Source organism: Lycorma delicatula, chromosome 8 (assembly GCF_047948215.1).
Source record: "Lycorma delicatula isolate Av1 chromosome 8, ASM4794821v1, whole genome shotgun sequence".
Taxonomy (NCBI): Eukaryota; Metazoa; Arthropoda; class Insecta; order Hemiptera; family Fulgoridae; genus Lycorma; species Lycorma delicatula.
Genome location: NC_134462.1, coordinates 115,215,716 through 115,233,727, shown reverse-complemented (window position 1 = coordinate 115,233,727; position 18,012 = coordinate 115,215,716). Strand labels below are relative to the sequence as shown.

The 18,012-nt window shown below is 32.7% G+C and overlaps 1 protein-coding gene across 1 annotated transcript in view; it reads right to left on the bottom strand.

Annotated features, from left to right (window-relative positions):
- The window catches only part of LOC142328804 (discoidin domain-containing receptor 2-like), a 309,180-nt gene that overhangs the window by 91,540 nt on the left and 199,628 nt on the right, over nucleotides 1–18,012 (bottom strand). The window contains exons 5-6 of the mRNA XM_075372847.1: nucleotides 7,948–8,095; nucleotides 7,553–7,729 (exon numbers count right to left, since the gene is read on the bottom strand). Of these exons, the coding sequence (XP_075228962.1) occupies nucleotides 7,553–7,729; nucleotides 7,948–8,095 (325 nt within the window). The remainder of the gene's footprint in view (nucleotides 1–7,552; nucleotides 7,730–7,947; nucleotides 8,096–18,012) is intronic.

Genomic DNA, 18,012 nt, shown 5'->3' with positions numbered 1-18,012 from the left:
CACCTACACAATTATTTTATACTCTTTCTGCAAAATTCAATTACATACTTAAGACTAACAAAAACAGTTTCACTAAAAGTTTATTAACTAACATTACCCCTATTTTGGGGGCTGCACCCAGCGCCGCAAGAGGCGTCTAAGAATTCTGAAAGTTTAGCATCACACATTTATACAAAATCCACAATTATATTATATTTTTATAAGAAAAATTCAATTAATACTTAGAACTAACAATGAAAATATTCCATAATTTCATTAACTAACTTTACCCCTGATATGGGGCCTGCATCAGTAGTACGTCGAAGTCTCCCACTAGCGTTGCCGCCCAATCTAGATCATGGGCAGCTACGCCTGTTTGCATTGAGCTGTAAGCACTTCACTGTCAATTGCGTTTACAGTTTCGGCTCCCCCCATTCGGTGACCGTTCTCCCCCACCCGCACACCACACACTTGGCGGGTTCCTTACATTCCGTTCGTCAGTGACCCTGTCTGCCGCAGTTGTAGCAGCACCTGCCCCTGTCTGGTCCACTACATTGAGCTGCCATGTGGCCTCTCTCCCAACAACAGTAGGAGGAGGTGTCCGGCCGCCGTATCTCAACCCAGCCGACTGCCATCCGCCTGGAATGAGGCCGGAGGAGGTCACCCGTTTCGACTCTCCCATAAGCAGCATTACCGTGGCGTTTTGCGAGCCGCAAAACGCCGGCCTGATGGATGTCACCTTTGCAGTAGTGTATCCTGCAAGGGCCTTAGACACTGACACGCTGATGTCCTCCTTCGTCGCCTCCATGTCTAAGTCCTTTACATGGACCACCTCTATCCTGGATGCAGCTCCTTTCTCCAACATCTATACGTTCGGGGCCTTGGCAGCCACCTTTTCCCTAAGGCTTTCCCTAGTGTTAGTTCCCACCTTTACCCGTACCTCCACATACTCTCCCTGCCCTTTCCTGACAAAGAAGATGTCCTGCGCCAAGTCCTCTTACACCGAATCCTTGATTATGCGCTGGTGCTCTGCGTACGTGGTTCCTTGTTGCCTCAGAACCACTGTAGCGGTCCTTGCCGTTTCGGCCGGTTTGGTTCCTCCGCCGGTCTCCGAGAGAAACAAGGTAACTTCTTCCCCTTGTTTGCTGGCACAGTACTCCAGTTTTTTTATTTTGGTCACGCTGCCAAGGTGTCCCTTCGCTGTGGTTACTGCAACCTTTTGGTATTCCACCGTCGCTGTCTTGTCCAGGTTCTTCAGAATGTTGTTCGCAGTCTTGGATCCCTTGCCCCTACTGCATCACTTAGTTATCTCCTGCGCTATTCAGTTTGTCATCCATCCCTAGGAAGGCCACTGAAGTTACATCTCTTATCACGGTACCCGGAGAGAATAAACCATCCTTCAGCTTCTTCCGAGCTTCCGGCGCTTCTTTGCAGACATGCCCCGCGAAGGGGTTCTTCTTATCCCCGAGCGTGTTCAAAACGTACCCCTTGGTTCTGTGATCTTCCTCCTTAGGGTAGCCCTTCTCCTCATGGACCTTCTCGAAGACTTGGGTTGCCTACCGTCGCTCAAGTGCTTCTCGGAGTTCCTCCACCGTTCCGGACGGTAGAACCTTTTGCAGCGCGGTCAGTTCCATCTTAGCGGTCTGAGTCTGTTTATCTTCTCTCGGCTTTTCCTTTGCCTGTGCCGCAATGCGCTGTGCAGAGTTCATGATTATCTGCTTCGTCTCTGGGTCTGCTTTGCACAAAACCAGGAGCGCCTGCACTTCTTTTATCAACATCTTTAGTTCCGGGCAAACCTTAGTTCCCGAGTCGCCTCCTTTTTGACGTTCTGTCCACCACCTCCTTGGCGCTCATGGTTTCCGCCGTTAGGTCCGTGAAGCTGGTGGAGTGGGAGAGCCGTGGCGTCCGCCTAGTCTTTCTACTTTTTTGAAATACCGCTGTTTCCTATATGACGTTTTGTGTTGATGGTCCAGACTCTCTGATTTTTGTAAGGTTGTCCTACAGCCCCTTCCGAGTCATGGAACCAAATTAGCTACGCCCGGGAGTCAAAATGTTTTAGGGGGATAAAAGCTTTGATGGCAGAAATGAAAAATGATGGTTGGTCGCGGGTGGGGGGGAAGGTCGTCCAGCAAAAAAAATTGAGGGTTGTGGTGGGGGGTATCTCCGGGGTCCGGCCTGGAACCGTGAGGGTTTTGGAGCCGGGGGCTCTGGGACTGAGATATAGCGAAACTACTGTTTCCGTATATAACAGATACAATTTAAATAACCTGCCGAGATATAAATTAAATTTAAATTAATTCTAGGAGCTGTGGAATAGGCAATCCCCAGACACTGGTCTAGAGCGTGACCAACTATGCCTCCGTTTCCGCTCTGAAAGCACGCGACAATGTTAGGTTAACCACGCGCTTTGTAACGCCTTCTAGTACTTAATCTAACGGCTTAAAACTACTGAAACCAGTCTAAAACACACTATAAAACAAGTATCTATATGTAAACTGTATCTTAAAACTACCATAAAACTAATATTAGCGTTACCTTACTCTGCCACGTTACTTGCGCTGCCACATGGTCCGTATGCAAAAACTTAAAGTATTTATAACTCCTAAAGTAATGAACCGTTTTTAACGTTTGATAGCTTATTTTAAACAACTCAACTCTTCCTACTCTAACACCCTGTCACAAAAATACGCACGTTTTTCACTTTACCACTTAAATAGCTATCACTAACGGGAGCACTTTCACACACTGCGTTTTGTTCTAGATCTCAACTCACTCTGGTATAGCGGACCTGAGTAACGGATTCCTACCAATTAAGAAGAAAATAGTAGAAAATATGATAATGAGAGGGATCCAAAAAGGGGGTAAACGTAAAGCTTAAGGCTTTTAGTAAAGGTAACAGGTCTGTTTAACAATCGTCTTTTGTAATACTACCGACTGACACACCTAAACAAATGTTATTCCGTGAGAATAGTTACCGGACCGAGATTTGGAATTTCATGGAAAAATGCGATGCAGTCGATCGATCTCACGCTCATCCGGGGTCTTTTCCTGCAGGTAAAGAAGATAGAAGTATAAATAATCCGGGAAAGACCGGTTGAAATCAGTTCTGCGAAATGAGTCTAAGCGAGACGTTATGATGTCTTATCTACAAGATGTGAGTTCTGCAAGATGTCAGTCAGTGAGAGTATTGTGCTAAGAGGTCGTGAAAGAGCGAATTTCTAGTTTAGATTCGACGCAATTACGATAATTTTACAAGTAATTCCAGTACATGAAAACAAGAAATGGTTCGGTGAGTTACTGTGCGACTATAAGTGAAAGAGATAATGTATTAAATTTCATTCATAAATTGTTAGGGTAGTTTTATTTTGAACACCAAAGGTATCTAGAGTAATACAATTTTTTACTTGTCTTATCTACTGTACTATTGTTGTTAATATAAGACTAATGGTCATGCTAATGTCTTTTGTCGATGGTACTGAATTCTGCTTTTCATTATTTATCTACCTGTGAATAAATCCTGGCGATTACTTTAAATTCCGTTTTGTATGTAATCACTGTTTATTACAATTATTGACATTTATTATTTTTATTATTATTATTACTATTACTATTATTATTGTTGTTATGTGGTTATGATTACTTCCATCATTATTCCTTTATTTATTATTGTCATTCATTATTCTAATTATTATTGTGAGTTGTTAATTATTGTCACTTATTATTGTTTTTATTATTATTATTATTACTATTGCCATTATAGAGTAATTGCCGCCTGGGTTTAGTACCTTGGCTAGATTTAATTATTTAAAATCTTTTTGGTGCTGGTTCAATTAAATAAATAATAGTCTTTGTTATTTTATATTGTAAATTAATTTTATTATAATATTTGAACTTGCAATAACATTATATACCAATATTGTATTAGCTCATATTCAGTTATTGACGGCTGGTAGAAGGCTGACTATTCTAATGGGAGCCAGCGTAAAGTAAAGCTTTGCTTTTAGCAAAGCCGACTGAGCCGTACGGAGCTGTGTGCAGCTGTCCGAAGGATTTTAAAAAATTAAAAGTCTATCTTTAAAATAAAATTTAAAGTTCCTCATTTAATGTCTCATTTAAATAACCCTGCAATAACAATTATTATTGATCTTTCTTGTTTTTACTTATGTTTTTAAACCAATAAATTGTATTTATATATATTTTGACATTGACATTGACATTGTATTTATATATTTTGACATTTTCATTGTCTATCTCTCAATATCCTGATCGACCAGCGAACACGCGACAATATATACTGCGGCCCATTTTTAAAGATAGTTAATTATTGTTATGAAGTTTATTTTTATGAAGAATTTTGAATTATAAAAAACCTTTCTTTCTTCCAAATGTAACAGACGTTATTACTTACTTAAGTTTTTTAATTATTTTCAATTCAGGAGGATCCTGATCTGCCTTTATACGCATTTACGTTAATATTTAGGTTTACGATACGTTAGGGAGGAAATACAACGTTTCAGTTCAAAGTACAAACTGCGATTTAACAATCACGTGAGTCAGTTATCCGTGAACCTCCTAGATAACGGGATGACGTTAAGAGATTAAACGGCTGCACGTTCTGGACCTTAGTGACTCTATATTATTTTAGATGTAACTTCAGCTGTGAGTGCTGCGTATTATTTCTTCGATTTCTATTTTCAAATCTATTGCATATTCTTTTCTTTTTATTCTCATTGTTTCATCGTTTTTCTTACTGTTTATGACTTTTATTTCGCTTTCTGTTGTTCTACTGTTAGGTGGTAAATGTTGTTTATAATTATTTAGTGTATGTGCTGCTTGCCAAAAAAGTTCTTTGTAATACTAGTGTGTAATTTTTGAAGAGATTTTCTGGGAACTCCTTCTCATATGATTTACAGTGTTTTCTAATTTATTTAAGGTTTATATAAATGTAAGCGGTTGTAAATAAAGTTTAAAACTATACAAATAAATTACGCTAATAAATATATATATATATATTTTTTGAATCTTAAGTAGTTTTAACAACATTTTTCTGCTGAAAAGTTTTGGTAGTATATATTAACCAAATATCTATAACCAATAATTTTATTTTTCAAGTCATTTTTTAATTTTTCGTTATACTCGTATACTATAACAAGTACTATTTATAAATAAAGATAAAACAATTATAATTCCTTTTTTTTTAATTTCTGGTTTTACTCATCATCAGAATTGCTGTTAATAGCTATGAGATAAACACTAAACTATAGTCTTTTATAAATTATTTAGTTTACTATTATCGTAATATTTAAACAAATTATTTTCGTTGTAAAAGGAGAGGAAGGAGAAATTCGTGTGATTTCTGTAGCGCGAAAAGGGCTAAAACAGCTTCACTATGTACAAATTTTATTGTAGTGGGTAATAAATTGTATTTAAAGCTAAATTTTCTTTTTATTAGGGATTTCTATTCATTAAAAATGATTTTTTTTACTTTCTTGTACGAAGTAAAGGAAGTATTGTTATAGCGAAAAATTTCGGTTTTCAGATTTCAACGGAAATATCCATTTTGACCATCCATGAATACTTTTTGACTAGTTTCGGCTTGACGTCTGTTTGTACGTACGTACATATGTATTTCGCATAACTCAAAAACGATCAGCCGTGGGTTGTTGAAATTTTGTATTTAGGACTATTGTAACATTTATTGTGCAACTCCCCTTTTGATTGCAATTGACTGAACCAAAAGCCCAAAATCCAAAACAATTTGGGTTTTGGGCTTTTCCTTAACTGCAGTAATAAGCCCTCATTGAGAGCTTTTCAACGATATATCATAATAAGTGGTACTTATTTTCATTGGTTCCAGAGTTATAGCCAAATAAAATTTTAATTATGAAGTATTTTGATCTTACAAGGGGAAGGCACATCGGTTCGAATCAGATTTCACCTCCTTTTACTTAATTTAAATATATTGATTTATTAATAATTATTAACATCTGATTGTAAAAAGATTCTTATGATAAATAATAATTATAAATTACAACAATAATATATATATATATATATATATATATATATATGAAAAAATATCAGAAGTTATTAGTGAAATAAAATTTTATGCACTTTACATTTTTTTAAAAATGTGTATATGTAATTTAATAGGCGTAGAAGGATGTGGTGTCCAAATCAGATTTTTTTTTTGTTGTAAAATCATGTTGAAAACACATTTTCATATAGTTTTTAACGAATTATTATTTATTTTTTTCTTCAATTTCCATTTTCAATTACTTCCCTAATGAATTTCCTTCTATTCAATACACATTTATTTTAAATCTGCTATTGATATTAGTTATCGCATCTGTTTTCCGATTATCTCTTATTTATTATTTATACATATTTTAATTAAAAATATTATTATCCAATATTATATTATTATATAATAACCAATATTATTATCGGACGCCATCTTTTGGAATATATAAAGAAGATTGTTTTCTATAAAAGGAAACGAACATTCTATCTGATTTAAAGATACTTATAGGATTATAAGGTACTTAAAATTTAGAAAATAGTGATCTCATATGAATAATTATTTTTTTAAATGTATTTATTAAGCTTAGAGAAAGGGTATGGGTATAAATGTATTCATTCATTATTAAAAGCAGTAAGATTTTTAAACGGAGTGCTGGAATTTACAGGTCATTTATCATGTAGTAAATTTTTAAATCGATTAGTTCTATAAGAGTTTCTGTGAATAAAATTTAGAATATCGATACATTTTTTTTGTCATTATTTATCAAAATTTGATAAAGTTTTTCTATATATACCATCGACTCAGGGGGAAATTTTATGGTTCATCCCATTATTTCCCACAGTGATTGGGGCAGTTTTTCGTAGCGTAATTTTGGCAGTTAATTCTTAAGATTATATTTTAATTTCTTCTTTGCATTTCATATAAAAATGGACCAAAGTCTGTTTAATTCAATTTATTCTCATTATTATATTAGCTCATTTTCTGTTTAAGTTCTATTTTGTTATTAAAAAAATGTAAAATGAATTAATCTCAACTACGCGTTACATTTTAATCGGTTAAAATCTTAGCTATCTGTCGTTCTCCCTTGAATCTTTCAAACGAACCAAACTGAAGTTCGGTTTTTGGTTTGGAGAAAATAACTTTAACCAAAATTTTGTTTTATTTAAATTGCCTTTTACATTGGATTTCATTTTTGGTGAGAAAAACCATTTAACTTTTTTTTCACAAAAATCAGAGCTACCGATCGGGATCACAAAGAAAAATGTTACCCTTCTTTTCATAGTGGGGTAGACAGTGTTTAACGTTACTTTTTATAACTGAAATTTATTCAAGAAAAATTTGCAACCTTTTCATATAAAATTATAATTGTGTAATAAGCGTGATATACGTTAACTTTTTTTGTTTTAATACAGGTAATAATAATATTCAAAGTTAATGATACACTTAATAAGAATTACACTATTATTTGCAAAGTAAATTTAAAAGCACTTAGTTATATATTAATAATAATATTGTGTAAAAAATATATTATTTAAAAAAAATCTTTACCTCTATCGTAATCATAGTATGCCATCTTGAAGTTATCAGGACCTAATTTTCCGTCTGTCAGTTGGCCTAATCCACGTTGTAACACTGAATCCCAGTGACCGTCGTATGTGGCATCAAAGAATTCCCAGCCGGCCCCACGTTTGTCCCCTTGGGGCATTGAGTAACTGACGATACCCTCTGTACAAATGTTCAGAACAAATAATAGTTGTTATATTTTTATTCTTTTAATCTGTTATTAATAGAAAAAAATGTATTTACAAAGAAGCATATATGTCTCTCTCTCTCTCGCTATATATATATATATATATATATATATACATGTTCACATATACGCACTCGCACGCATGCGTACACAAAAGCAACCACACAAGGAAGAGGAAAAATATTAAATTTACCTGTCCAAAGGCAGCCATATAATTCAACACGCATGCAAACTGTTCTCATATGGTAACTGTACGGAAGAAAACGCACTTTTGAAGCCCACATTGGTGGATCTAGGTCTAATTTTGCTTCCAGATATGTGTTAGAATTTCCAGTTATCACCTGAAATACAAAAATACAAATTTTTATTTACTGCTTTAATATCGGCAACGTAAGTTAATTTAAAAAAAGAAAACTCAATATAGACAAACGTTATATAACTGTAAAGTTTTTATAATTTTTATTTTACTGCTGCTTAAAGTAGAGGTTATAATATACGTATAACAAGGGGAAAATATGATAATCTTGTCAAAAAATCACTTCCTCACTTTAACCAAAATTATAATGTTTACCAAGAAAAAAAGACCGGGAAAGAAAATCGAAAAATGAAATCTTGGGAGGAACGCAAAAACAATTAGATAGAATGAAGTTCTGGGAAGAGAAAAAATAAAAAAATAGAAAGAAATGGAGGTTAAAACATGGTCCTACAAAAATCAGTCCTGGATAAAATCCAAAAGATGATAAAACTATAATTAAATAATAACAAGAAGTAAATATTTTTATACGCAAAGAATATAATAACAATCTGTACTTTATTTTACGGTTTCAGTTTATTTTACTAAAGCTTTTGAAAGGAAAGTAGGTCACTACACGTAATAAAATAACATAATGGTATCGGTTAATTTATTTCTACGTTACTTAATAATAATGTAGTTGAATGTATTAATATCTATGGTGTATGGTCTTCTACTGAGATCGAATAAAGCAGGGCCAGTATAAAATTTCTCTTCAGGTATAATTCTTTTTTCTTCTTCTTTTTTTTTTTGTTTAACCTCGGGGTCCGCAGTCAAGCAATTCTTTTCCGAAAAGGATGAGATGAGTGTTTTGTAACGTGTGTGAAGAATGTCATGCCTGACCGGGATTCGAACCCAGGACCTCCGGTTGAAAGGCCGAGACGCTATCACTTGCACCACGGAGGCCGACTAGGTATAATTCTTTTGTACATTTTATATTGCACCCCGGTATTTATTATCCGGGTAACAAAATATATATATATTCTATATTAAGTCCAATTTTTAGTAAAAACCAACAACTGTTTTGGAATAGCAGTATAATAATGTTTTGGTGCAGTAATTGTTTTCCATAATTCCTGATTTCTAATAATTAATTTATTTTTAAAAAATATGAAAATATTTTATTTGTAAACGTAGATATGTGTGTGCATATATATATATATATATATATATATATATATACACACATACGTATAATAATTAGGATCGTCCTTGGGCGCGCATAACTTAAAAACTACTGGACAGATTTTAGTAAAACTTTGCGCTTTATACCTTGAGGCTTGGTCATTATCACGGTGTAACCCTATTTGGAGTTAAGATATTAAACACATTCATTTAAGAAAAAAAAATCCTTTTACTTCGTTGTATTTTTGTTACCATGGTAAAGGGAAAAAAGGCTGCATTCATATCTATACACTAATCATTAAACCTAATCTGTAAAATGTTTATTATTTTTAAATATTGTAATATTTTATTAATTTATTAATAATATTATTTTAATTAACTTAAATTACATTACATTTAGCAAAATTTTATCGGTTTTGATGATTTATTTTCACTGATGTTATTGGATTGTCAGAAGTTAAAAAAATATGCCTTCAAGAAAGAAAAGTAAACTTTCTTATTATTCAAGGTCTTTTAAAAGAATGAGAGTATCACGGTTCTCTGAAACAGCTGTTTCTCGTCAGCAGTACCTAACCGAGAATCACGATGATGATTATCTGTTAATACTGACCGAGAGCGTTACACACAAACTCAAACTGCAATAAATTCGCAATACGAGTTGCAGTTAAATTTTTAACGAGTTCGCATTGACGTGATTGTAGAGCTACCATGGTCACGTAAGGATGGAAACGAATTCATCAATAATGTACAGATTAAGTATGTCGATCGTGTACATATTGGTGGCAACAGAAGCTATTTGCTATTGTCATGCTCGGAAATGGAAACGGGAACCAAAAGGCCTCCACCTCTCTTCTTACTTGCTCAGTGTAGCCGCTAACTAACCTCAAATTTTGCGATTATATTTACAAAAACATAGCAAGAAAATAAGATCGTTACTATGGATATCGATGAATGATAATTGAAAAAATTATCTTTGAATAGCAGGATAACTAGAAGTGGAAAAATAATAATACTGGGAAAATAGGTTTAAATAAAGGGTGTTGGAAAATTAATAGTTTTGGAAATTTTGCATTGAAACTTTTTATTTCATATCCCTCAAATTTATAGAAGTGCCAGCGATGGAGTTATTTATATCGGTCAAATAACTCCTGAAGCCAAAATAAAGCCGTTCGTGCTTCAGAAACACATAAACAACGGGAGCTTCTTCACAGCAGAAACTTACCAGAGTTTATATGAAAGAAAAAGGGAAACGTTGGAGGAAAAAGCTTTTTATGCTTTAATTGTTATTTATAGTATTATTCTCACAACTGTGAGGATAACGAACAGAAGGGGAGTTTAAGGGCCTCCGATCTCTGGCTAGACGTAAAGGACGAGCGAAGTTAACGCTGAACGACTAAATTAAAAGGATGGAGCTTATCATTTCGAAGTATTCGCCGTACCTTACTTTGTTAAACCAGTATAGTAAGAAATTGTTCTGGTACTGATGCCCCTACGTTCAATGTGTTGAATTAAGTTTTCTTCTTTGCTAACAAGAAGTTTAAACTTGCCATACAGCAGTGTATGAAGAAGATGCGGCAGTGATACGGTGGTACGTAAGCACCAAAATACCAAACCAAAGGTTCTGCTGGTTGAACAGCCCCTGTTAAATTTTTTATTTCCTAATTTGAAAATTTTGTTTCGTTTAATACCTAGTTAACCTTTTTATTTTGCTTCTATGGACTTTATTCATACCTTTTTACTTAAAATCAAACTTTTTAAAAGTTTATTATATTTTTATTACCGATATATAAAGGGCATTCAATATTTCAGCAGTGTATTTGTAGCAGTAGTAATAGATAAAAAGGTTCCATTAAATAATAAATCCCGAAAAGCCTTTATTTTCCTTGAAATAAATATCAAAATGTTTATATTCGTAAATTTAAAAACGGCAGTCAGTATAATATTTCCGTCTACGTTATCTCAAGAAATACTAGCATCATGATGGAATCGTTTATTATCTAAATTTTAAGTGATTCATTGAAGAAAAATGACACCTTGTTTTGTTACATCAACTTTTTAAACAGCTAAGAATTAATGGAAAATGTTTCTCGTACTATGAATCTATGCTAAAGATTAAAAAATGATTTCGTTATCAGTTGTTATTATGTACTAATAATATAGTTTATCTTAGTATTATTATTATTACTACTATGTAAAAATATTAGTCGATACAACTCATTTAGTTTTGTTACTTAAATACAAACAATTGGTGAGCCACCTCTTGTAGATTTTATTTTCTTTACTTAGTCAAATATACTAGCTAAATATTATTTAAAAAAATACACATCTTTTTGAGATTATGAAAAATTAAATTATAACTAATCTTAGAGTTAGAATAACAACGCATTTTGGTTAGATAATAAGGTAAGTAAGTAATATATTAAACCAAATTTTTTCTATTAATATATATAGATATATATATTTAATTTAAACGTAAAAAAAAGTTTGAAATTTAAATTTTATCAAAAAACGTTTTTGCAAAACAATTCAAGAAAACTTTTTTTATAGTATTTTTAGAAAAAACTATTTCGGAATTTCTATTGTGCGAAAACTATTTCCATCGTGCGGTAATATTTTTTTTGTAATCTAAAGTCTTTGCATAAGTTTTTGTAGAAGATTTCAAGGAGATAAGAACCAAGACAAATAAGAATTTAAAAAGTTTTATACGAATTATATATTTTTTTGGTACTTTGACTTCCGAGTAATTAAAAAGAATTTGTATTCACAGGTATATAGATAATTTAATTTTACAATTTGGTTTTGTTATCCATTACCTTTTAATGGGTTACTGGTTACTATAATTTCTTTTCATAGGTTACTCAAATTTTTTGTCTTATTGGTAGATAAAACAGAAATCGTTGGCAAAACCACTAGAAGTTTTTGATTTTTTCCGTTTGGTACGGAAAGGTTTTTTTAGGAAAAAAACAGGACTTATAATATTTTTAAAAACAAAAGTATTTTAAGATAATTTAAAATAATTTTAAGGATTTTTCTTTTTGAGTGTGAAAAGATAAGAAAAATTTAGGGAGGAAACTATAAATTCTTTTAGATAAGAGTAAGAAAGACAGAGAAACACAGAAAAAAGAGAATTTCAAGTAATGTAGGGTGCAAATGAAATACACTAATGTCTGCAAAGGGGCAGCTTCTACTTTTAGTGACTAGATGAGGAGGGTATAGGACTACCGTGAAGAGGGAATGAAAATGCTGGGTGAAGCGAGCACCCCCATCTCATCAAAATAATCGCCACTCCCTACCCTAAAAAAAAGAGGGAAGACTGTGGTCACGCGACAGTCTGTCCTCATCCCTGTACTTCTTTATCCCTTTTTCCCTTTACTAGATATTTTCTTCGTGCGTTAGTACACCAATACTAGCTACTACTACGTATTACGACCTTAAATCGCGTGTAACGATAAAATTTATAGTTAGTATTTTTTAATTTCCTTTATATAATTATCAGTATTTAGTGTTCTGTATTATTGAGTATCGAACTGATTTTTAATCTCGATTATATTAGTAGCTAATTTGTAATAAATATGAGGATTGTGTATAACGTTTTATTATTTTAATCGGATAATATATTAATATTACTCTATCACTAAATTTTATAGCAATATTATAATTCAAAAGAAAATATGAGTAAATATTTATTTGTGTTTATTTTTTTTTAATATATATGTATATATATATATACATTCTGGGGTCGTAGGGGAAATTCTCGGCTTCACACTGAGATGAAGTAAATACGATCAACTATGACTACGATATTTGTCAAGTATGATGGTAGCGTGCTGTGAATTTTTTAAATGCTTGGGTTTAGTTTGTGGCGACCGAGTAAAGCAAACAAGTTTTGATATTTTCTGAAAAAATGGCAAAAATTTAAGTTCGAGCTTTTATAAATTATTAATTTTTTTAAAAGTAACCTCGACGGATTTACGGAAAGATTTATGTAAATTTCTCTTTAAGGGATCGTTACCCTTAATTTTTTTCGACGGTAAATATATGTATGCTGAATTTACACGCGATGTTCATTTTTTCAAGGTAATGAAAGCTCGGGGGGCTCACAAATCACTACGACGACGAAATATTCACAAAAATCAACTGCATCGTATTAAATGACCGCCGATTGCAGATACACGTATTCTCTGACATTGCAAACATCTCGACAAATTGTGACCACTTCGTTTTACACGATGTTTTGGGTATGAAATAGCTCTCCACTCGATAATAGTTGCCGCGTTTTTAACAGTGGACCAAATACTCATTTGACTGAACATTTCTTGAGGGTGTTTCAACTTTTGTAAACTCGATTTCGCTGAGTTTTATTGGTTTTTTATAACAGTTGATGAAACATTTATTCACCATTATATACCAAAGCCCTAACTGCAGATGAGAGCAGGTAAAAATTCGCCAAAAAAACGAAAACTGTTTCATCTACAGAAAAGTCATTCCAACGGTTTTTGAGGATTCTCGTGGTATGTTGCTCATAGCGGAAATAGTGATAAAGGGCAGGACAATCACCAACGCGTCTTTCCAAACCACCTGGTTTGGAAGTCGAGAGTTCCAAAGTTCAAGTCCTAGTAAAGTCAGTTATTTTTACATGGATTTGAATACTAGATCGGGGATACCGGTGTTGTTTGGTAGTTGGGTTTCAATTAATCACATATCTAAGGAATGGTCGACTTGAGACTGTACAAAACTACACTTCATTTACACTCATACATATCATCCTCATTCATCCTCTGACGTATTATCTGAAAGGAAATTACCGGAGGCTAAACAGGAAAAAGAAAGAAGGACCATCACCAATACACCGGGCTGGTCTTGTGGTTAAGTCGTCATCGCAAATAAACTGATTTCGAAGTCAAGAGTTTTAACGTTCAAATCCTAGTAAAGGCAATTACTTTTACACAGATTTGAATACTAGATCGTGAATACCGGTATTCTTCGGTAGTTGGGTTTCAATTAACCACACATCTCAGGAATGGTCGACCTGAGACTGTACAAAAGTACAGTTCATTTACATTCATACATATCATCTTCATTTATCCTCTGAAGTAATACCTTACGGTGGTTCAACAGGATAAACAGAAAAAGAATGAAGGACCACCACCAGGGAGTTTACGCTTCACTAGTGTATCAATCGTAAGGCCTATTCAGTCTAAACGTCTATATCTGGACAAAAGAAGTGCTGTTCAAAAGTTATTGTGTCAACACGATAATGTCCTTCCTCATAAGGAATCTTTTTTTTTTTATCCTTTTTTTAACACCCCCAAAGTGACCGGTCCTTGCCGTTAAACTTCACACAGTAACTTCAGGGTGTCGTGGCAGTCGTCTGCCCCCCTGTCTTTCCCTTCTCTGAGGGCGTCTCAACGGGGTCCTTCTAGCTTCATCGAGGAGCAGTAGCCTTCCCTTCTGGAAGACCATTACACCCCTCCGCTAGAAGGCAGGGGTGGAGTGGTCATCCCGTTCCTGACCTAGGTTGCTAGGACGCATTGCGCGCACTCAGCAAACCACCGCGTCGCCTCTATCATACCTGAGGGTCCCAAATGCATCATCGGAGCGCCCTGACTAACCCTCATTCTTGCATATGAAGGAGCCAGAACGTCCTCTGCATCCCTGGCCCTGCACGGCGACCACGATTCGCCCCCCCCCTTTTTTTCCCCACATGTAGTTATGTTATAACCCCTTATCTCCACCATGGTCATGCCATGGTGCAACCTGGCATACCGACACCTATCCTCATAAGGAATCTGGCATGTGAAAACAATTGAAAATTATTTTCACTTACCAAATTTAGTTTCCAGTGATTACCTCGTTTTCTCAAACCTGATAAAATGGCTTACGGGATAAAAGTTCATTTCAAACAACGAGGCAAAATCTGAGACAACCGCTTATTTTGCATATTTGGAAAAATCCCATTATACTGAATTGTAAAAGTTATAAGTTCAAAAGTCATTGATCTACGAGTAAATGTATCGAATAACAAGGTAGAAGGTGACTTCAGAGATTAAAAAACAATTGAGAAATCTTGTTTTTTCTCAATATATATATATTAAATAGTAATTTAGCAAATTGTATTAGGGCGGTAGAATGTTTATCATCTAATTTTTTTTCATTCGTCTCATTTATTATTATTCATGTTTAATATTTTTGTAAACACTTATGACTTATCAGACTCTTGTTTTGTTGTTTTTTTTGGACTTAGTTAAAAAATTAATTAAAATATTAAAAATAGATATTTTTTACATTTACTATTTTTGTCATTGACGTAAAATAAAATATTTTTTATTATTCCTAATGTGTACGTTACAATCTGTTCATCTAGTGAACAATAAGTAACCTCCCCACAGTCCAATGAGACGAGGATGATATGTTTGACGAGGTGTAGTCTTGTACAGATTCAGCCCGACCATTCTTAAGACGTTGGTTAATTAAACCCCAACCACTAAAGTACACCGGTATCCACTGTCTAGTATTCAAATCCGTATAAAAGCAACTAACTTTTACTAGGATTTAAACCTAAGAACCTTCGACTTCGAAAATCAACTGTTAAGTGATTTGCGACGTCGAGTTAACCACAAGACCACAAGGTGGGCTAAATAAAATATTATACTTGTAAGTGTTTATTTAAACCGCATTAATTATACAAAAGTTTTGTTAAGTGTCAATACATGTTTATACTTCAAACTGATTGAACATTGGATCGATCTACTCCGAATGATTATTTTACCGTGCAAATGAATCTTGATCAGAAGTTTCTCACCTTATAATAGATTTTTTAAAATTAAAAACATAAATATATATATATATATATATATATATATATATATATTAATAAAATCTCTCAATATCCTAAACTTTACATATATAAACTCCTAAAAACTAAAACGTAAAATATATATATATTTTTTAAATATTTTAACCCATACATTTATGTATAAAATTAATTGGAAACCGATGGGCTGAAAATAACCATGATTCCTGACAAAACTACTTGTCAAGAAGAATAAAATCCGTAAACCTTCCACAAAAAATTCAAGAACAACCAAAACTTTCTAATTGTGGCAACAAGAATGATTATTTAAAATAAAAAAATAAATAAATACTAGCATCCAGCACTTTGAGTAAAATACCCAACTGTAAAAAAATGAATGATGACGACAACAGAAAAATATGAATATTTGGGAATACGTCTGGATAAAAGAAAAATAATTTTATTATAAAATAAACGTGTATAATTCTCAAGTAACTGAATGATTTTTTTAGTTACCTAGAAGAAAATCAGATTTGTCATTATATAACAATATATTGCTGTATAAAACAATTTTGAAACAATTCTGGATTTATCAGATTCAGTTGTTCGGAATTACTGACAACAGCAACCTAGAAATTTACCACCGTTTCCAAACAACGACCTCAGAATCATCACTAATACTCCATGGTTGGCAAGAAACATTGCTATCGAATACCGTTGAATAAGATCAATGCTCTATTGAATTCGGAAATACGTATTGATATTTTTACCTTTTAAGTTTATTCGAGTTCATTCATATAATATATATAATTAAATTTCTTACATAAAGCAAATTTAGTTAAAATTCTGTTTGAAAATATTTTAAATAATAGGATGGTTTGTATTTATTTATAATTACATTAAAACTATCCAATAAAAATAGTAATAAAAAAAAATTAAAAATTCTTTCAAATCGTCTCTTTAGAGATTTAGAACGTTTAATTTTTTATCATTCAATTAAGGTTGTAAGTAGTCAATTCCAAAAGGAAAAAAAATTGATTTAGTGTTTAAAACTGAACCGTTATTTATATATTTTTATTTTCCTAAGTAAATATAAGTTGTCTAATTACAGTGACATATATGAAATAAAATTAGTAGTGTATGAAAAATGCTATGTCTAATCGGGGCTTGAACCTAGAATCATCTGTTGCTACCACATTATAAGCTGTCTAAAATAATATCTTTGCTAATAAGTAAGATAAAATAAGAGTTGTTGGCGTAAAAAATCAGTAAGTAATAAAGAAATTTTTAAAATAAATATTAGTCATCCTATTGAACTAATTTTAAATGTATATTGACATAAATATTTGATCTATATTGTATAGAAAAGAGATAAATAAAGACCCAAAAAATTGAAAGAATAATGTTTAATTTCCTATTTATGATTATTTCTTGTCACTCTTCAAATAAAATAAGTTATATATATTAAAAAAAAGAAAAAGAAACAAGTAGATCAATAAAATATTTAGTTTTACATATCATTAGGAGTGCTTTATTATAATATATTCAGCACTGTATATTAGTATGTTTTTCCTATCTTTAAAAGTACTCTTCCCCTTTGTATGTTATTAAGCCAAAATATGTTTTCCATCTTAAGACTTTACAAACTTTCACACAAAAGCATTTCCTTTATTTTCTTTCTTCATTTCTTTGGCTTCAGATATTGACTTTTCCTGTTTTGTAATAAGTATGTAAAATTTACCTCTTCGACTGATAAAATGCTAACTTTATTTTTAAAATAAAGTCGTCCACAGTTTTAGCCGTTAATTAATCAACTTTTCTTTTAAATCACTGATAAATGTGTTAACGTAGATCTCGTTATTATTGTGAAACACATCAGTTGTCTGATAAAGTTTACTTAAAACGTCTGAGTCTGAGCATTATGTAAGTGAATTTTTATAGGTTTTAAAACTTAAAAAGTTGGTTGGAATTTATATATTACCTTTATGAAGGCTAAAACTTCTACAAAAATCTACCCCTTGGTTCATAAAGAACCAAAAACTTTCGCT